Source organism: Bubalus kerabau, chromosome 1, assembly GCF_029407905.1.
Source record: "Bubalus kerabau isolate K-KA32 ecotype Philippines breed swamp buffalo chromosome 1, PCC_UOA_SB_1v2, whole genome shotgun sequence".
NCBI lineage: Eukaryota > Metazoa > Chordata > Mammalia > Artiodactyla > Bovidae > Bubalus > Bubalus kerabau.
The window spans coordinates 175,558,035-175,577,747 of record NC_073624.1 but is presented as its reverse complement, the minus strand read 5'-3'; the positions used below and the strand labels follow the sequence as shown (position 1 = coordinate 175,577,747).

At 58.1% G+C, this 19,713-nt stretch overlaps 1 protein-coding gene across 3 annotated transcripts in view; it reads left to right on the top strand.

Annotated features, from left to right (window-relative positions):
- SIN3B (SIN3 transcription regulator family member B) overlaps window positions 1–19,713 on the top strand; it is a 43,895-nt gene extending 24,182 nt beyond the window's left edge. For 2 of the 3 annotated variants that reach the window (XM_055541876.1, XM_055541868.1), the window contains 13 exons: window positions 185–274; window positions 705–823; window positions 5,438–5,645; window positions 7,885–8,001; window positions 9,064–9,302; window positions 9,938–10,121; window positions 12,457–13,063; window positions 13,212–13,381; window positions 15,383–15,556; window positions 15,772–15,864; window positions 16,980–17,074; window positions 17,282–17,486; window positions 17,869–19,713. In XM_055541876.1, the coding sequence (XP_055397851.1) occupies window positions 185–274; window positions 705–823; window positions 5,438–5,645; window positions 7,885–8,001; window positions 9,064–9,302; window positions 9,938–10,121; window positions 12,457–13,063; window positions 13,212–13,381; window positions 15,383–15,556; window positions 15,772–15,864; window positions 16,980–17,074; window positions 17,282–17,486; window positions 17,869–18,099 (2,532 nt within the window). In that variant the 3' untranslated portion in view covers window positions 18,100–19,713. The remainder of the gene's footprint in view (window positions 1–184; window positions 275–704; window positions 824–5,437; window positions 5,646–7,884; window positions 8,002–9,063; window positions 9,303–9,937; window positions 10,122–12,456; window positions 13,064–13,211; window positions 13,382–15,382; window positions 15,557–15,771; window positions 15,865–16,979; window positions 17,075–17,281; window positions 17,487–17,868) is intronic. The other variant, XM_055541872.1, reaches the window with a different exon arrangement.

The following is a 19,713-nucleotide window of genomic DNA, read 5'->3' as shown; positions in this document are numbered from 1 at the left end:
GAGGCCAAGGTGGGTGGCCCTGGGAAGTTCGTCCATGGGGGTCCTGGGCAGACCGCCAGCCAGCACCTGATGACGGTTCCTGTCAGGAAAGCTCGTGTTGGCGATGCTGTGACTCTCACAAAGATGGACACGGGCCACCTGTGAGATGCACAGAGCGTGCGTGGCATGGACTCTCTCTCCACAGAAGAAGATGAAACTCCGTGGCACCAAAGACCTGTCCGTCGCCACCGTGGGCAAGTACGGGACTCTGCAGGAGTTCTCCTTCTTTGACAAGGTGAGCGGCGGGACCAATGACCTCCGGGCCTTGCCTGGTCCAGGCTGGCCTCTCCCAGCTCGGATCTGAGCAGTCGAAGTGAGGGGAGGTGGCAGGGGGCCAGTGGCAGGCAGTGGGCAGGAGGTGGCGAAACACGTGGGAAAGGCTGAGCTCAGAGCCCATGCCACGTTTGGGGGCACACGTCTGCCGCTCAGAAGCTGTATGGCTTCTCTGAAGCAGGGGTCGTCCAGGGGCTTCCTGCCCAGAGTCTGTGGGCAGAGCCAGTGAGCTGGCTCTGGGCATGAGCTGTGTGAGTGGAGAGCAGTCCCCTGCAGACCACAGCCGCCCTCCAGAGCCCGTGCTTGTGGCTCCGTGTGCGCCTGGTGGGGTCAGGCCCAGTGGGCTCGGGAGCGGGTGCGGCCGGCGGGGCCCTGACCCCCTCTCCCTGCAGGTGCGCAGGGTGCTGAAGAGCCAGGAGGTCTACGAGAACTTCCTCCGCTGCATCGCCCTCTTCAACCAGGAGCTGGTGTCCGGCTCTGAGCTCCTCCAGCTGGTTGGCCCGTTCCTAGGGTGAGTGGCACTTCTCCCCTCTTGATTTTGTTCCGTAATTGCCTTTCACCCATCTTTTGGCTGTTGTATTTGGAAAACGGTATATCCGTTATTTTCCGATTTTTTTTAAGTTGGAATTGTTACAGACATCACAATAGATGCACCAGCAGCTGTAAGGAAGAACACGGAACTTTGGGGCGCGTCCCCCATGGTGACATCTGTAGTCAGTGTCACAACCGGGGTGTTGGCTTTCAGATACCCACCCGTCTGTGCCTGTTCCCATTTTGTGTGTGTATGTGTACACTTGTATCACCCGTGAAGGCTGGTGTGTCCACTGCCACTGTCCAGGTACGGAGCAGCTTCAGAACCGCAAGGAAGCTGGTGTTGGCCTTTGATAGTCAGATCCATATCCCTCCTATGCCCCGGGCCCCTGGCAACCCCTCAACCTGGGCTTCTTCTCTGAAGCTTACATGGCAAGAGAATTATGTGGAGTCATACACTGTGTGTTGTGTAACCTTTCAGGATCAACTTTTTCCACTTAGCATAATTCCCTGGAGATTCATTATGATTTTTAAAATTCTGTCGAAATTACCAGGAAGAATGAAATGACTGGTCAGCATCCCTGGTGCCCTAGGAGAAGTGCTGTTAGCAAGTCACCGACCCACATCCATCCCGTGCCGCTGCCCTGCGTGAGCTGCCCCAGGGCCCGGCAGCTTGAGGGGTTGGCGCGGGCCTGGGGGCGCCGTGTATGGGAAGGGCAGTGTGCTGGCTGCCAGCATGCTTCCTGCTCACCAGCGTGGTCATGCCCAGCCTGGGTCTGAGCCCCATCTGAGCCTGTTTCCATGCTATCAAAAGGCGATTATAAACACACCTACGCAGTTTTTCAAAAAGCTCCAAGTGGGCTTTGCATGAAGACTGTTAACATCTCACACATGGTGAGTCCTCACTGCACACGACATGCTTTTTTGTCACAGTGTGTGTGCGTTAGTCACTGAGTTGTGACCCCGTGGACTGTAGCCACCAGGCTCCTCTCGCCATGGGATGCTCCAGGCAAGAGTACTGGAGTGGGTAGCCATTCCCTTCTCCAGGGGAATCTTCCCGACCCAGGGATCGAACGCAGGTCACCTCCTGCATTGCAGGCGGATTCTTTACCGTCTGAGTCACCAGGGAAGCCTGCCTGTTTAGGTCCCAAGACAACTGCAGGGGCCGCCGGGCTCTGGGGGCAGCTACCTGAGCCTTCCTAATAATTTAAAAAGCTTTAAAAATTTTTTTTCTTTTTAACATAAAATAGAACCCGGGTCCAGGAAACCACGTAACTGAAGAATGGCTTGGTAAAATCATTTTTAGGCCAATCCCTTGTACCCATAACCCATGTCACAAATGGACCTTTGCCAACCTCCAGGAGCCCTCCACGTGCCATGTCAGTCATGCTCCCTCCCTCGGCTGAGGGGGGGACCGCCTCTGCACTGATTACGATGCAGCCAACCCAGGCCGACACCACAGACACACAGCTCAGGCTCCTACTCCGAACACAAAACTGGCCTGGGTTTTGTTTCTGGTATGGCTGTAGGTCTCGCTTCACGTCTAGGTTCTCTCTCCAGGTCTATTCTTGACCATGTCTGCGTCGGCATCCCTGTGGCAGGGCTGCACTTTGCCAAATGCATCTTCACGGTCCCCCCACGTCCCTCTGTCCATCAGGAGGCAAAGGTTTCCTCTCTTTCTGTGGTTTATTCACTCACTGCAAGTTGCAGGATAGAGCGTCTCAGCAACATTTATTACAGTGCCAGGGTCATGAGTTGCTTTCCTTTCACATCAGGACCAGTTAGAAACTGAAAAGGCGACCAGTTTTTTTATAGCCTACGAAGTCAAGAATGTAAATGCATTCGCTGCTTCTCAGTACATTTTACAGCTGAGGAAACTGAGGCCTGAGTGGATAGCTCTTCCTTTCCCCGGGGCAGGCTCTCATAAAAGAGGCATTGTGTGGTGGTGGGCAAGCTCAGGGGGATCAGACCTGGAAGCCGGCCCCTCACTCTTCGCCCTCTGTTCTCTAGACCTGAAGCGGCCCCTCACTCTTCGCCCTCTGTTCTCTAGACCTGGAAGCTCTCCTCTCACTCCCGCTCTGTTCCCTAGACTGAAGCCAGCCCCTCACTCACCCTTGTTCTCTAGACCTGGAAGCTGGCCCCTCGCTCCCCCTCTGTTCTCTAGACCTGGAAGCCGGCCCCTCACTCTTCGCCCTCTGTTCTCTAGGCCTGAAGCCGGCCCCTCGCTCCCCCTCTGATCTCTAGGCCTGAGTGTGGCTGCTGAGTTTCACGCCATTGGCACCACACTGTCAGGCTGGCCTGCAGCCTTCTCTCTTTTTTTTAAACTCAGCAATTCTTAGACCCACGTAATCACTTTTAGTGACTGCACAGTGTTCCTTTACTTGTATGTATCGTGAGTTTCTCAGCAGGGTCTGTTTCGTTGGACATTTGTCTCGGTTGCTCCCTGTGGTTGGTGCAGAGGTCATGCTCTTGGACTGGGATACTCAGAGGTCCAGTTAGAGTCATCAGGAGGTGCTTCTGTGGTGGTTCTGAGAGTGCACACATCAGGCTGGTCCTTTCCTTCGGGTTAACTTTCTGGGCCTGCTGAAGATCTGTTAACGCTCTGGAACGCTGCCCAGAACAGGATGGCCGCATCACACACGTCTCAGCTAAAACGTGGCTGGTTCTTTTGGGTTTTTTTTTCAGTTTTATTTATTTATGTTTGGCTGTGCTGGGCCTTTGCCGCGGGGCGGGCTTTTCTCTAGTTGCAGGGCGCAGGGACTGCTCTGGTTGTGGTGCTCAGGCTTTTCATCGCAGCGCCTGCTCTTCCTGCAGAGTGCAGGCTCGAGGGCTTCAGGCGTCGGTAGTCACGGCGTGTGGGCGCGATGGTTGCAGCTCGCAGCCTCAGTAGCTGTGGTGTAAGGGCTTAGTTGCTCAGCGGCAGGTGGGGTCTTCCTAGATTCAGGGACTGAAGCCATGTCTCCGGCATCGGCAGGCAGGTTCTTTACCCACTGAGCCACCAAGGAAGCCCCCTGCTCGCTCATCTGGATCTGGTGCCCAGCTGAGTTACTGTTCGTGTCACATCCCTCCCCCAGGAGGCCTCTCTCTGCATGTGTGAACTGCTTTCTGGGTTTGCACATTGGGGGCGGCCGCATGCAGTGGTCCGGAGAGCTGTTCCCCAGTGATGGTGTGGCCGGAGTTGGAGGTGCAGGGTCGCCACCCTTCAGAGTGGTTTGTCCCGCCGTGACCTTGGACATCCTATGCTCTGATGTTGTCATCTTCCTTGCCTGCATTTCCATTGCCCTGTGGGCTTTTCTTGTGAGCCAAGTTGGGGGTGGGGGAGGCGGTCCTTAAAGGTGGGCTACAGCAGATGGCCACCTTGGAGCACACAGTTAAGGAGGGGAGACTGCTTGACTTAGTCACGGGGCAGAATCACCACACCGGCTGTCAGCATGCCTGCGCCCTTTCTGTAGAATATGATATTCATTTAAACAAGCCAGATGACGCTGGGGGTCAGTTGCCTTAAAATCTTCCTGTCGACATGCACGACCATTCTGTTACGATTCCTGAGAATTTGTCCAGGGAGAGGGTCTTTCTCATGAGGGAGCAGGGAAGCAGACTTTTTCTGTCAAGGACCAAGCGTCACGACCACCCAGCTTCTGCCACCATCATCCACAAGCAAATATGCACAAGGAAATACTAAGGGAATGGATGTGACCATCCACCGGTGAAACTATCTACAGATAGGCCTGGCAGGTTGACTGGTTTGCCAGCCCCTGGCCTGGTGCTCGGCCCCTTCCAGTCAAGGCACATCGCTGACTCCAGCTTCTGCCAGCCTGGGCCAGTCTTATCTTGGGTGCTTCAAGGACGTCCCGCGAGTGGTGGGGCCTGGTTGGTGACAGAGGGATTGGGGGGAGTCACACACACGATGACTACCACGTTGGATGCTAGTTCTGCCTCTCACCCCTCCTTTCTGAAGTTGGTTCTGGCCATTGTTCATACCTGCATCCGCACGAAGCCATTCTGATATCTCTGGATCGTTCTCAGAAGGCCCTCAGGAGGTTGACTTACCATTTGTCTTTCTTTCTTTTTTTTTTCTTAATTTTTTAGGGGCTGTGCTGGGTCTTCACTGCTGAGCACAGGCTTTCTCTAGTTGGAGCAAGTGGGGGGCTCCTCTCTAGTTGCGGTGCTTGGCTTCTCTTGTTGCGGAGCATGGACTCTAGGGCTCAAGAGCTCAGTAGTTGCTCTGCAGTGTGTAGGATCTTCCCAGAGCAAGGATCAAACCCACCTGCCCCGCTTTGGCAGGTGGACTACCAACCACTGGATCCCGAGGAAGGTGCTTAGGCTTTTTTTTTTTCAATTGAAGTGTAGTTGATTTACAATCTCATGTTAGATCTGGTGTACAGCAAAGTGATTCAGTTATACGTATGTTTATTTTTTTCTCAGATTCTTTTCTATTATAGATTATTACAGATTACTGAATGTAGTTCCTGTGCTATATATATAGTAGGACCTTGTCGTTCATCTGTTTTATGTATAGCAGTGTGTATCTGCTAATCCCAAACTCTTGATTAATCCCTCCCTCCCCCCATCCCATTTGTCTTTGTTTCTGAAGGAAATTTCCAGAGCTCTTTGCACAGTTCAAGTCCTTCCTGGGGGTGAAAGAGCTGTCCTTCGCCCCGCCCATGAATGACAGATCCGGGGACGGAATAAGCCGGGAAATCGACTATGCTTCGTGCAAGCGCATCGGATCCAGCTACCGGGCGCTCCCCAAAACCTACCAGCAGCCCAAGTGCAGCGGGAGGACAGCCATCTGCAAAGAGGTAGCGTCCCAGGGGGCTCTATTAGCTTACGTGGTGCCTGTGCCCTACCCCTCCACAAAACCCGTCACCTGTTCCGGATGGATGGAAGGGTGTTGATCCCCCCGGACACTGGGTGGTAGATGGTCCTGGGATGTGGCAAAACAAAACGTCTAGGCAGAGAAGATGGTTTCTTGCCCCGCTGGTGGCTCTGGCAAGCCGCAGAGCACACACTGCCCACACACAGGTTTCGGTTTCCTCCTCCATCCTTCAGACTGAGATTCATCTCTGCCGTGAGCTCGCTCTGTTCCAGGCTCACTGCCCTCAGCAAGTTTCTGTTCAGCTGGACCACTGGATGCTTTTTTGAAGTTAGTAGACAGTCTTACTGCATTTCCAGAATTCAAGAGTGGCTGCTCGATTCCAGGATATGTAGTCTGAGCGTCAGCAGAGCGTGGCCCATGAACCACATCTGGTTCACAGCCTGTGTTTGTAAGTTAAGCTTTATTGGCACACAAATGGGCCTGTGTACATACAGCCTGCAGCTGCGTTACCGGAACAAAGGCAGAGTGGAGTCCAGGCATGTGTGGGTGCGCACACGTATGCTCAGTCCCTCAGTCGTATCCGACTCTTTGCGACCCTATGGACCGTAGCCCGCCAGGCTCCTCTGTCTATGGGATTTTCCAGGCAAGAATACTGCAGAGGGTTGCTATTTCCTTTTCTAAGGGAGCTTCCTGACCGAAGGAGTGAATGCACATCTCCTGCCTTGCAGGCGGATTCACTGAGCCATCAGGGAAGTCCCATTACCTTGCAGATACTGTGGGTTTGGTTCCAGACCACTGCAATAAAGCAAATACCACAATAAAGCCAGTCACATAAATTTTTTGGTTTCCCAGTGCATATGGAAGTTATGTTTATGCTATACTGTGGTCTGTAATATTTAAGCGTGCTATCAGTTCAGTTCAGTTGCTCAGTTGTGTCCGACTCTTTGCGACCCCATGAACCGCAGCACACCAGGCCTCCCTGTCCATCACCAACTCCTGGAGTTTGCCCAAACTCGTGTCCATTGAGTTGGTGATGCCATCCAACCATCTCATCCTCTGTCATCCCCTTCTCCTCCTGCCCTCAATCTTACCCAGCATCAGGGTCTTTTCAGATGAGTCAGCCCTCCACATCAGGTGGCCAAAGTATTGGAGTTTCAGCTTCAGCATCAGTCCTTCCAATGAACACCAGGGACTGAGCTCCTTTAGAATGGACTGGTTGGATCTGCTTGTAGTCCAAGGGACTCTCAAGAGTCTTCTCCAACACCACAGTTCCAAAGCATAGTGTTATATTGAAAAAGAAAAACAACAACAGTATATACTTGATTTGAAATACTTTATGTCACTAAACACGCGAGCCTTCGGTGAGTTGCTGATCGCTGGCCCCTATGACAAGTGCAGAAACGACGAGAAAAGCCTGCAGCCCTGTGCAAGTCGCCGAGACGTGGCAGGGGACGCAGAGCGAGCCGACGCTCTGGAAAGTGGCCCTGACGGACGCCCTCGGTGCAGGGTCTGACCTTCATGGTGTCTGTAAAAAAGGTGCCATCTGTGAAGCACAGTAAAAGGCTGTTCCCCTGTAGACCCAACAGACCCAGTGACCTGCACAACCTAAAATATTTGCTACCTAGCCCTTTATAGAGGAAGTTTCCCAACCCCAAAGTAGCAAGATTTGTTCATGTGATCAAAGTCACGTTTTCTCCTAAAACCACTTTTAAATTAACATTACCATTAGTATGATTTGCTCTTCCCTGGTGGTTCAGTGGTAAAGAATCCACCTGCCAATGCAGGAGACGAGAGTTCGATCCCTGGGCCAGGAAGATCCCCTGGAGGAGGAAATGGAAATCCACTCCAGTATTCTTGGCTGGCAAATCCCATGGACAGAGAAAATCCTGGCGGGCTATAGTCCATGGGGTCACAAAAGAGTCAGACACAACTTAGCAGCTAAAACAACAACAGAATTAGTGAACTGAAGTGAAAGTCACTCATTTGTGTCCCGCTCTTGCGACCCCATAGACAGTATAATGCATGGAATTCTCCAGGCCAGAATACTGGAGTGGGTAGCCTTTCCCTTCTCCAGGGGATCTTCCCAACTCAGGGATCAACGTAATTTCCTGTAGAATCAGGATTGTTCCTTATCCTTGGCTCTTCTACGCTGGACCACACAATAAAGCCCTCTGGCCACGGGCCCCCTGCCTCTCCAGCCACGGCGTTTCCTCTTGGCGCAGGTGCTGAATGACACCTGGGTGTCCTTCCCCTCCTGGTCTGAGGACTCCACCTTCGTCAGCTCCAAGAAGACGCCCTACGAGGAGCAGCTGCACCGCTGTGAGGATGAGCGCTTCGAGGTGGGTGTGGCACTGCGGCCCCCGGGGCCCCTGCTCGGCCCTGCCGTCCCTCTGGCCCCCTCTGTGTGCCCTCCACCACGGGATGCGTCCTGACTCTCCTGAAGCCGTCCAGCCTCCTCTGGGGTGGCGGCGAGTCCAGTGCCTTCCAGCAGTGGGCAGCTCCCAAAAGCCTCCCTTCTCTGCCTTGCTGGCCCCCAGGCTGGCTCTGCGATGCTGCTTTTTTTTTCTTTTTTTAAAGTGTGCATGTATTTCATTAACTACAGTTAGGGTCACTTAAGTTAATTTTTGTAACAGAAATTTTTTACTGAGACCATTGTAGATTCACATGCAGCTTAAAAAATAACAAAGTGCTCCAGGTACCTTTGCCCCAGTGGCAGCGGCTTGTAAATCTCTGAGGCCGTGTCACAGCCGGGGTATGGGCCTTGACCCAGCCCGTGACCTTACTCACGTCTCCCTAGTTGCACTTGTATCCATGTGTATGTGGCGGGGGTGGGCAGGGAGGATCTTGTGCCTAAGTGTTTGTCTTGTGCGTGTGTGTCTAGCTCTGGATTCTCTCCCCTGTGGAGGCCCGTGTGCCCACCACCAGCCAAGACCCCACACAGGTCCCCCACCAGTCGGATCTGTCACGCTGCTCCTGTATAGCCCCTCCCAGATCTCAGCAGCGGCCAGCCTGTGCTCCACCTGGTTCACTGTGCCCTAAATGGAAGCGGTCACGTGGCCGTAACTTTGGGGACAGCTCCCCCTCCCCCGCACATGTTCTGGGGAGTCACCTGCAGGCTGTGTGTACTGTGCCTCCCTTCCTCACTGATGAGGGTAACGTGCATTCGATGCCTGTGAAGAGGGCCAGGCTAGGGCCTGTCCCCCTCCTCAGATGGGTCTACCAGTGGGGAGGTCCAGGTAGCACCAGGGTCCGGACCTACAACCAGCCATGCTTGCTCCAGTCCCCCGGCCTGCATCCATCACCCCTTCCCGACCTCTGTTGCAACATCCCTTCTGCTGGCCCAGGCTCATCCCTGGGGGATGAGCTGACCCACTGACCTCTTTCTGCCTTCCTGTCCATAGTTAGACGTTGTCCTGGAGACCAACCTGGCCACGATCCGGGTGTTGGAGAGCGTCCAGAAGAAGCTGTCCCGCATGGCGCCGGAAGACCAGGAGAAGTTCCGGTTGGACGACTGTCTGGGGGGCACATCGGAAGTGATCCAGCGCCGCGCTATCCACCGCATTTACGGCGACAAAGCCCCAGAGATCATCGAGAGCCTCAAGAAGAACCCTGTCACCGCTGTCCCTGTCGTCCTAAAAAGGTGCCCTCACGCTTCTGACCACACCGCCCAGGGGCTCATTACTGCTGTTTGTCCCAGGTGTAATCGTGAGGGGGGCCTTGGGGACTCAGGCTGGCTGATTGTTTTTTGGTCTTCCTTTCTCTCCCTGTTCCATCCCCAAGATGAAAGTACAGCCATTAGTGATTATTTGTGTCCTTCTCAAAAATTCCACTCTGCACGTGATCATGCCTAAACGTGAAGAATAATTCTCTTTAAGCACAAATGGAACTGTCCTGTATCATGGCTTGCCTTTTGTTTAATCATACATTTTGGGGCCCTCCCTGTGCTGTGAACGGTTATTGGTTAAGTGGCTGCCCTGGGCTGGTTGCACGCCCAGTGCTGGGGCCCCAGTCGTGAGCAGCCGGACAGTCCCATCCACTGGGAGCGCAGCGGCTGAGCCAGCAGCCGCACGGAGCGCGGTCAGTGCTGCGGGCCGGGACGGGGGGACTACAGGGCAGTGGCGTTTGAGCGTCCATAAAGCCAGCTGCAGCGAGGCCCCCAGCCACTCCCACCGCCCTCCATCCAGCACAGAGCCCACCCCCGTGCCTGCAGCGAGCCGTCCGGGCCTGGAACGGGTCCGTGGGTCTGGGGTGGAATGAGCCTGCTTGCCCCCACAGGCTGAAGGCCAAGGAGGAGGAGTGGCGGGAGGCCCAGCAGGGCTTCAACAAGATCTGGCGGGAGCAGTATGAGAAAGCGTACCTCAAGTCCCTGGACCACCAGGCCGTGAACTTCAAGCAGAACGACACCAAGGCGCTTCGCTCCAAGAGCCTGCTCAACGAGATCGAGAGTGTCTATGACGAGGTGAGGCCCCCTCAGCCGGGTCTGGCCCTCCCGGCCTCCGTTGCCCTCTCAGGGCTGCGTGGGGATGGGAGGGGTGTCCCCTCAGCCCCGGGCCGACCCAGGAAGGTGCCCTGCTGTTGTCAGCAGAGGGCTGACTCCTCAGCTCCCCGCGCCTCGCCGCACCTTCCTTCAGGTCATCGGGGCTGGCAGCTTTCCTCTGCTGCTGCTCGCCGTGGGCCTCGGAGTGTCACGGCCTTTGGGAGGAAGGTCCCATCTAACCTGTACTTGCCCGTCTTACTGTGTAGTAGTTATTGTCCCAGTTTTAGCAGTAGGGAAACTGAGGCACCGGAGCTGGCCCCTTGCCCAGGCCAGCCGCAGCAGGCGAGGGTGCCATCTGCCGCCACCACGCTGCCCTCTTAGTGCCCTGCCGGGCTTTGGTGGGGTCCGGCTCACAGGGCCTGAAGTGAGGCCGGCCAGGCCCTGGGCTCGAGGAGCTGCGCTTTGAGCAATGCCTGCGGGGAGAGTGTTTCTAACTGGAGCCCGAGGCAGGAATCCTGACGGGGGTGGCTCACTGGGCGTTGGCTGTCAGGGAAGCAGGGCTGCTGCTTGGTGGCGGAGCCCGGGTCAGGGAGCAGCGCCACTGACCAAGTGCCCCGCCAGCCAGGGTCACTTCCTCCCCTTTCTGCCACATAGTCATGAGCAGCAAGCGGTGGGGCTTGTCTTACCTCCAGGCCCTTGAGCGGCCCCGCTGGGAGGCTCACCCTGCCCAGAGCTCATGTTCCTCCACATGGCTGTGGAGACCACTGAGCGAGCTGGCCCCAGACCACCTTCCCTCCTGCCTCCCTGCCCCGCTCAGTGCCCACCGCTCAGCCCCAGGGTCCACCCTTCGATCTGGCCTCTGCGCTTCAGGCTGCAGATGCTTGAGGCCTGGGACCCCCCCCACCCAGAGTCGGGGCGCGGCCGCTCCGCCCTGCTGCCACCAGCAGGGTCCCGCAGGGCCTTCCCTGGGGCCTGAGAGAAGGGCCGGGGCCTGGTGAGCTGCGTGTGCGGCGCCTTGCTGCTTAGGGCAGGAGACCCTCCTCCTGCTGCGTGGCTCACGGAGGACAGTCTGCGTTACGACTTTGACCCTTGCCCGGAAGATTCTGAAGGGAGTTTGTGACATGCTCAAGGTGGGGACTCAGGAAGTAGTAGGAAGAAGGCCATGCTAAAGAGCCGGGCGCGGGACTGAGCTGCAGCGCCCGCACCCCGCCTCTGCCTGCCGGGACCCACTCAGACGCCACCTGTCCCGCCAGCGAGGAGGGAAGCAGGCCTCTGGATGCTGCATATTCCACAGTGGAGACAGGAGCACATGACTTGCCCGTCCCAGAAAGGGAAGCCCCTGGCCAGGGGGCAACCTGAGAGGCCCTGCCCCTCTTTCCCTTCAGGCCCTCGTTCCAGGGGAGTCTAGGGAACCCCTCAGGGCCACTGTTGAGAGAGCCAGGGAGGGCTCGTCCTGACCTCGGGAGCTCCCCACTCACAGGGACAGCGCACACGCTCACTTCTTCCTGGAACCTGGTGTGTCTGCCTCTGTTGACTCGTGCAGGGGACCAGTGTCACCAGGAGAGAGTACGATGTGGGGCAGCCTGTGCAAGGCTGCGGGGTACTGAGGGTGTGTTCGGGCTCGCTGGGAGGAGAGTTGTTGACTGGGTAAAGGTAGCAGGGGAGGGTGAGCCCAAGGATGAGGTTTTCCAGGGAGAAAGATCCAAGACGTGTGTGAAGGTCTTGTACACAGCAGGACAAGCTCAGCACCCCCACAGCATCAGAGGCGTGCGGGGTGGCGTGCCAGGGCCAGGGCCCTCTCCTGAGTCGTATGCGAGGGCCTGAGATGGGAGAAGGGGGCAACTCGGACTGATGGAGTTCCTGTGTGGCTCTAGACTCCATGTGGGGAGTTGTAGAGTGGGCTGGTAGACAGGGACGAGCAGGTGGGTGGCCCGTGCTGGCACCAGGTAATGGGAGCAACGTGGAGGGCTCGTGGCAGGTGGGGAATGGACTGTGGCAGGAGACGTGAGGGTGGTGTCAGCCAGGCGGGCAAGGCTGGAGGGGGCGGAACTGGAGCGGGAGCAGTCGCAGGCCTTGCAGGGTCTGGCTGAGTGTGAATGCATGACGGTGGCAGAGGCCCGTGCTGCTCTGGGCCTTCCTCACCCCCGGGCAGCCTGGGACAGCGGGAACGGCGTGATCAGACAGTGCTGCCTGCATTCCCCCGGTCTCTCAGCACCGTTGGCGGCCTTGGTGGAGGGAGTGTGGCCTCCTTTTGGCCCCTGACTGGGGGTTCTCTGCGTGGGTCACTCCTGTTCCAGTGGCTGCCCTGTCTCCCCAGCACCAGGAGCAGCACTCGGAGGGCCGCAGTGCCCCCTCCAGCGAGCCGCACCTCATCTTCGTGTACGAGGACAGGCAGATCCTGGAGGACGCGGCCGCCCTCATCAGCTACTACGTGAAGCGGCAGCCAGCCATCCAGAAGGAGGACCAGGGCACCATCCACCAGCTGGTGCACCAGTTCGTGCCCAGCCTCTTCTTCTCCCAGCAGCTGGACCTGGGTGCATCCGAGGACTCTGCCGACGAGGGCCGGGCCAGCCCCCAGGGGCAGGCTGCAGACCCTGGTGGCGACCGGAAGAAGCCGGCGCCCGGGCCGCAGAGCAGCCCCCCAGAGGAGAAGGGGGCCGCGGGCGAGGTGCCGGCCCCGGAGCCGCAGCCGCCGCAGCACAAGCCTCTGGACGACGTCTACAGCCTCTTCTTCGCCAACAACAACTGGTACTTCTTCCTGCGCCTCCATCAGACCCTGTGCTCCAGGCTGCTGAAGATCTACCGCCAGGCCCAGAAGCAGCTCCTGGAGTACCGCACGGAGAAGGAGAGGGAGAAGCTGCTGTGCGAGGGCCGCCGTGAGAAGGGCAACGACCCCGCCATGGAGCTGCGGCTGAAGCAGCCGAGTGAGCCCAAGGGCCTGCCCGCTGCGTGCCGGGAGGGGAGACGGCTGCCCTGAGGGAGCCTGGGGCGGGAGCCGCGCATGTGCACCCCGCGGCCTTCCCCGCGTCAGCCGCGTGAGCCGCACCCGAGTGACCGGGGTGCCGCCCGCAGGTGAAGTGGAGCTGGAGGAGTACTACCCGGCCTTCCTGGACATGGTGCGGAGCCTGCTGGAGGGCAGCATCGACCCCACGCAGTATGAGGACACGCTGCGCGAGATGTTCACCATCCACGCCTACGTGGGCTTCACCATGGACAAGCTGGTGCAGAGCATCGCCCGGCAGGTGAGCGGGCAGCCCCGCCGGGCCCTTTCCTTCACTCCTGTGCTGCAGTTGCCCCGTGGTTGGCGGCTTTTCTTCACTTTGAGTTCAGGTAGAGTTCGTGTAATGTAAAATTCACCATTCTTAAGTGAATCTTTCAGTGGAACTTAGTACATTTATAGTGTGCAGTTGTTACCTGCCTAGTTCTAGAACATTCCCGTCGTCCCCCAAGGAAACCCTGTCCCCACTGGCAGTCACTCCCCACCCTTCCTCTCCCAGCCCTTTTCTCTCTGCTGATGTGCCTGTTTGGACATTTCACGTAGACGGACTCGGGCAGCAGAGTGGCCTCTGGCGTCTAGCTGCTCGCTCTCGGCACTGTGTTTTCAAGGTTCATCCACGCTGTAGCACGTGGCAGCCCTTTTTTTGAACACGTATTAACTTGGCTGCATCGGGTCGTGGCTGTGGTGCACAGGATCTTCACTGAGTCTCCTGGACTCCCTAGTTGTGTTGCGTGGGCTCAGTTGCTCTGAGGCACGTGTGATCTTAGTTCCCCGACAAGGGATCAGACTCACGTCCCCTGCATTGCAAGGCAGACTGTTAACCACTGGACCAGGGAAGTCCCAGTGCGTTCTTCGTTTTTATGCCCAAATGGCATTTCATAGTGTGGATGGAGTGCATTCTGTGATCCCATTCATCCATCAGTGGACACTAGGGTTGCGTCTGCCTTTGGGCGGCGGTGACCAGTGCTGCCGTGCACACATGTGTGTGCGAGGAGATGTTGGCGCTCCTGTTGACAAACCTTTCATGAGGGAAGTTTAGCAACCTGTAAAGAGCCTTAGCTCTCTTCTGAGGGGACTGGCCGTGATGTGCCTCAGCTGAACGTCAGCAAGAGGAAACTGGTCACACAATATAAACAGCAAAGCCCCAGGCGAGTCCAGTGTGGTCCTGGACCGTGGGTCCTGCTTAGGGAACACTCTTGTTGTTTACCGTGACTTTGGTTTCCTGGTTGTCAAGTGAGACTGTTCATCGTAAAGTGGGAAAGAAGTGGAGGAAAGAATCACGTCATTCCTCTGTCACTCAGATGCAGTCGCTAGAAACATTTTTAACTCATTATTGACTGGGGGATTTTTGCAGGAACTAAACACCTGTGGCTGGCAATTTGCTATGTAAGTGATCCTGAAACTTTTCCAGTCAGTAACATTTGAGTAGCGAAGGATATGTTAATACGTCTCTGGCCTGTCTGGGCTGCAGCTCAGTGCAGAGACACAACTCAGCTCCGTCTGACCCTGCAGCTCAGCTGTTGCCAGGACTTGTCTCTTCATAAACTTAAAGGTGAAGTTTGTTTATAGGTATGTTAAGTATGTTTATAGGTATTAAAGGAATTATATTTGTAACTGAACATTGTTGCTGTTGTTTAGTCGCTAAGTCGTGTCTGACTCTTTGTGACCCCATGGACTGTACCTGCCAGGCTCCTCTGTCCATGGGATTTCCCAGACAAGAGTACTGGAGTGGATTGCCATCTCCTTCTCCAGGGGATCTTCCTGACCAAGGGATCAAACCTGCGTCTCCTGCGTTGGCAGCGGCTTCTTTAGCCCTGAGCCACCAGGGAAGCCGTGTAACTGAATGCTGGGGAGAGAGGATCATTTGCCATCACGGTGATTTTCAGTGATCACCACACGCATTAGGGCACATTGTTTCTGTACGTTTCTCACGCCCAGGCGGAGTTTGCTGGTCTGCTGTGATCTGGTCTGCTTTGGTTAGCTCTGCTTTTCTCTGGCCTGGCTTGCCCTGATCTAGTCTGGTTTGCTTTGACTTCGTTTGCTCTAGTCTGGTCTGGTTTGTGTAGCCTGGGCTCGTTTGGTCTGGTCCGCACCTGGCACGGAGGTCGCCCTGCACAGCCTGTTGGACACTGACCTTCACCCCTACCTCGTGGACTTCACCACGAGCCCTCTGAGCGAGGCGGGGGCTGTGCCTCCCCGCTTCTGGGGGCTTGCGCCCGGCACCAGCCCGCTCTTCCGCCCGCAGCTGCACCATCTCGTGAGCGACGACGTCTGTCTGAAGGTGGTGGAGCTCTACCTGAACGAGAAGAAGCGGGGCGCCGCGGGCGGGAACCTGTCCTCCCGCTGCGTCCGTGCCGCCCGGGAGACCAGCTACCAGTGGAAGGCCGAGCGGTGCATGGCCGACGAGAACTGCTTCAAGGTGAGCGGCCCGCCCGGCTCAGCCCCGCACGAGGCCGGCCGGCGGGAGAGGGCGCCCCCCACAGGGCTGGTGAGGTGGGCACCCAGCAGTGGTCCCTCAGGGAAGGATGAGGCTTGGAGGCTGGGGAAGCGAGGGGCACTGATGACCGTTTCCTCATCCTGTGCCAGCCTGGCTGTTCTCGCAGCTTCAGCTGTTTGTCCCCCGCCCTCCCCCAGGTGATGTTCCTCCAGCGCAAAGGGCAAGTGATCATGACCATTGAGCTCCTGGACACCGAGGAAGCCCAGACGGAGGACCCTGTGGAGGTCCAGGTGAGGTGTGCGGAGCCCTGCGCACACCTCGGGGGCTGAGGGCAGCCACAGGCAGCATCCGTCTTGTGGCTCCCACCCCAGGAGCCTGTGCACACGCGGGCCATGCACAGGCCACAGAACGCCCACCAGGGTGCCTCTGTGCCGACTGAACACTGGCCACGGAGCCCCAAGAGGAGGCGGGCTCTCCAGGTGTCCCTCGGAGCCCAGGGCTGTGTCCCAGGGCAGGAGGGCCACGTGGGAGCCCATCCGGCCTCGACCAAAACCCTGGCTCCTCCCACCTCCTGCTGGTGCCCGGCCGTCTCCACGGTACCCGTGGCCAGCCCGGTCACTCAGACCCTGTGGTGTGTGACCGCTGCACACCTGGTGCCTGCAGCTCAGAGCTCTGGGTGTCCCGCATCACCGGGAGGACACGCTCCTGGCCCACACGGACACGCACCTTCCCCTTGGCGCCCTTGAGCCGGGAAACAGGGCCTGAAGCCTCCAGCTGCCTTCACAGAGCTGGGGACGCCGCCCACCACGGCCACCAGAGCGCCCCTCAGCGTCCTTCACGGGACATATTTTCTGTAACAAGCGAGGGTGGGGGCCTGCACACACTGTCCCTTCCAGACGTTTCCAGCAAATGTGCGTTCGTTAAGTTTGAGTGTGGAACAGCCTCCTGCTTTAACAGGGTGGTGAGCAGATGAAGCGTCCCTTGGATGCTGGAGGCTGTGCCCAGACCTGGTGGCCCCTGTGAGCCCTGCCATCTGCTCACCCCCAACTCCTACCTGTCTCTCCCTCTTCCTACCTGCTGCTTGTGTCCTGATCTCCCTTCCCGTCCACCCATCCCCCGGGCCCCACTCTCTCCACGTGAGGGGCCTCCCATTCCCTGTGTGAACTTATCACATGGCGGATGCAGTGAAGCAGTTATACAGCAGGGATTTATCCACTTAAGCGTGAAGCTCCATAAACCATCTGAACCTTGGCCTGGGTGTATCTGCCCCACCCAGATGAACAGATGCTGTTCATCTGCTGGTCTCCAGCACATATCCGGGTCCGCCTGGAGCTTCGGGAGGGATGCAGATGAAGGCCCCCGGAGCCGCTGACGCCATGGGCCGTCTCTCCCTCTGTCCCCCCAGCACCTGGCTCGGTACGTGGAGCAGTACGTGGGAACGGAGGGCGCCTCCAGCTCGCCCACCGAGGGCTTCCTCCTGAAGCCCGTGTTCCTGCAGAGGTGAGAGGGCCCTGGGCCCCGGGGGGCCTCTCCCACTGTCACCAGCGCCCAGCAGGCCTGGGTTTGAGTTCACACAGGAGCCAAGGGGTTGGGCGGTGGTTTCTGTTGCCTCGGTTTACATTTCTCCAACCCTGGAGGTCAGGCGTCCTCCCACTGTCTCTGGATTGTGGGGACCTCCTAGCCTGCGGATCCTCCTCTTGCCCCCAGGAACCTCAAGAAGTTCCGCCGCTGGCAGTGTGAGCAGGTGCGTGCGCTCCATGGTGAGGCCAAGAGCTCCTGGAGGCGGCTGGTTGGGGTGGAAAGTGCCTGCAACGTGGACTGCCGCTTCAAGCTCAGCACCCACAAGATGCTGTTCATCGTGAACTCCGAGGACTACATGTACCGCCGAGGGACACTGTGCCGGGCCAAGCAGGTGTCCTTCCCTGCCCGAGCCCTGGGAACCTGGGGCCTGCCCACAGCTGTTTGGGAGTATCTGGGCCCCTGAGATCCAGCCCATGGCCCTTTGGGGTGCCTGGGCCCCCAAGTTGCATTCCATGGCACTCTGGGGTGCCTGGGCCCCTGAGATCCAAGCCATGGCTTTCTGGGGTGTGTGGGCCCCTGAGGTCTGACCACGGCCCTCTGGGGTGTGTGGGCCCCTGAGGTCTGACCACGGCCCTCTGGGGTATGTGGGCCCCTGAGGTCTGACCACGGCCCTCTGGGGTGTGTGGGCCCCTGAGGTCTGACCACGGCCCTCTGTGTGTGCTCGGCCCTGGGGCGCCTGGGCCGTCCTCATCGCTGCTCCCCCACCCCGGCAGGTGCAGCCCCTGGTCCTTCTGCGCCACCACCAGCACTTTGCGGAGTGGCACAGCCGCTGGCTGGAGGACAACGTGACGGTGGAGGCAGCCAGTCTGGTGCAGGACTGGCTGATGGGGGAGGACGACGAGGACATGGTGCCCTGCAAGACGCTCTGCGAGACGGTGCGCGTGCACGGGCTGCCCGTGAACCGCTACCGCGTGCAGTACAGCCGCCGCCCAGCCTCGCCCTGACGCCCCCGCGCGGGCACTCGGCAGCACACCGCAGAGTGCGTGCTTCCTCGGCCTGCGCGCCCCTCGGGCGTTTTCATGAACAACGTGAGGGGCGCAGAGCGTCCCCCAGCCTTGCTGCTATGGGTTGAGCTCCGGAGAAGGGCGGGTGGCGGCGGCTCTCGGCCCCACGCTGTCATCCCTCTTGGCTTCCCCACTTCCTTTGGGCCCATCCTGTGCCAAACCTGCCCTCCCTCGCACTTGAACTCTAGGGGTTTGGTCCCCGCTGGCGCGGGGAGGATCGGTGCACTGGCCAAGGCACAAGTGAGCACGTTCACACGCCTGCGGGGCCATTCCTGTCATGCGTGCCAAACCCCCAGGCCTGGGGCCGCAGTCCTTTTCTGCACGTGGTGAAAGTCGGCGAAGAGCCGCGCCAGGCCCCACATTTGGGAGGGAGCAGCCTTTGAGAACCCCTGGGCACCTGAGGAGTCGGGCCTGGGTGGACTTGCTTGAAAAGCGTGTCCTTCCCGAGGGGTTGTGGGAGCTTCTAGAAACATTCCCCAAGCTGGACACCTGCACTGACGGCTTTGAAAATGAGATGAGGCCTCTCAGCTCTTGGGGTCCCCTTGGATGCCCAGATGTGGCGTTGGGTGGGCGGTGCCAGGACTGCCCGGAAGACCCTGCTCTGGGAAAGAGGCTCAAACCCTGTGTTGATTCAACAGCTGCGCTCTGTGCCCTACGGGGAGGGGCCCCCCGGCGCATCCGCTGAGCTCGAGCGCCCCCTCCCTGGGAGGGCCTGGGCTGCACTTGCGTACCTAAGATGGACATTCTAGAAGTACATATATGCACACACCTAGTTATTCCTCTGTGCTCATAGTGGTTGTAACCTCCACAGCGGCCAGGTGCCACAGCTTCCCTGGGGGTAACTGCCTTCCTTGTGGAATTCCGCCCACCCACCCTAGCACCTCCATTCCTGCGGCCGCCACCCCAGAGTGGGCACAGGTGTGGGGGGCGGAGGGCTTTCTGTGCCAAGAATGCCAAGTAGTTCGGGCCAGGGACCAGCCGTTTGAACCATGAGACAGCTCTGGCCAGGCCCCTGGCACCATCAGACACGGGTGGGCTCCCCCGACACACGAGCCCGGTAGCACCCCTGTGCAGCCGCCGCCTCCAGCCGCAGCACTCGCCTTCCTGCAGCTGAGCTGTGCCAGACCCAAGGTTCCGGAAATTCTAGAAGTTACCTGTGGAACTCTAGGTTTGCGAAGCCTTAGATTGCAGCCCCGGGCGATTTCCAGGCCACCCCGTCCTGCCCGGGTGTCTCCCCGCCCGTGTTTCCTCAAGCATAAGTCACGCACTTTGTACGCACCCTTGTTTTATAAGAAGGACCCCCACCAGAATCCCTGACCCAGACCCTCCCAGCAGCCGCTGTCCTCAGGAGCCTGCAGCCCCCCACCTGTAGCTGCACCCAGGCCTGGGGTGCAGGCCAGACCCCACGGAGCCCCTGCCCTGCATGCTTCTAGGGAGCATCTCTTCCGTTTTTGAAGAAATTTCTGTTCTGGGGCTTGTACTTCCTTTGCAGCTGTTTTGAATGTAGTTTTCCTTTTCTATTTATTTGCACATTAAAGTTAAATACCTAAAGCT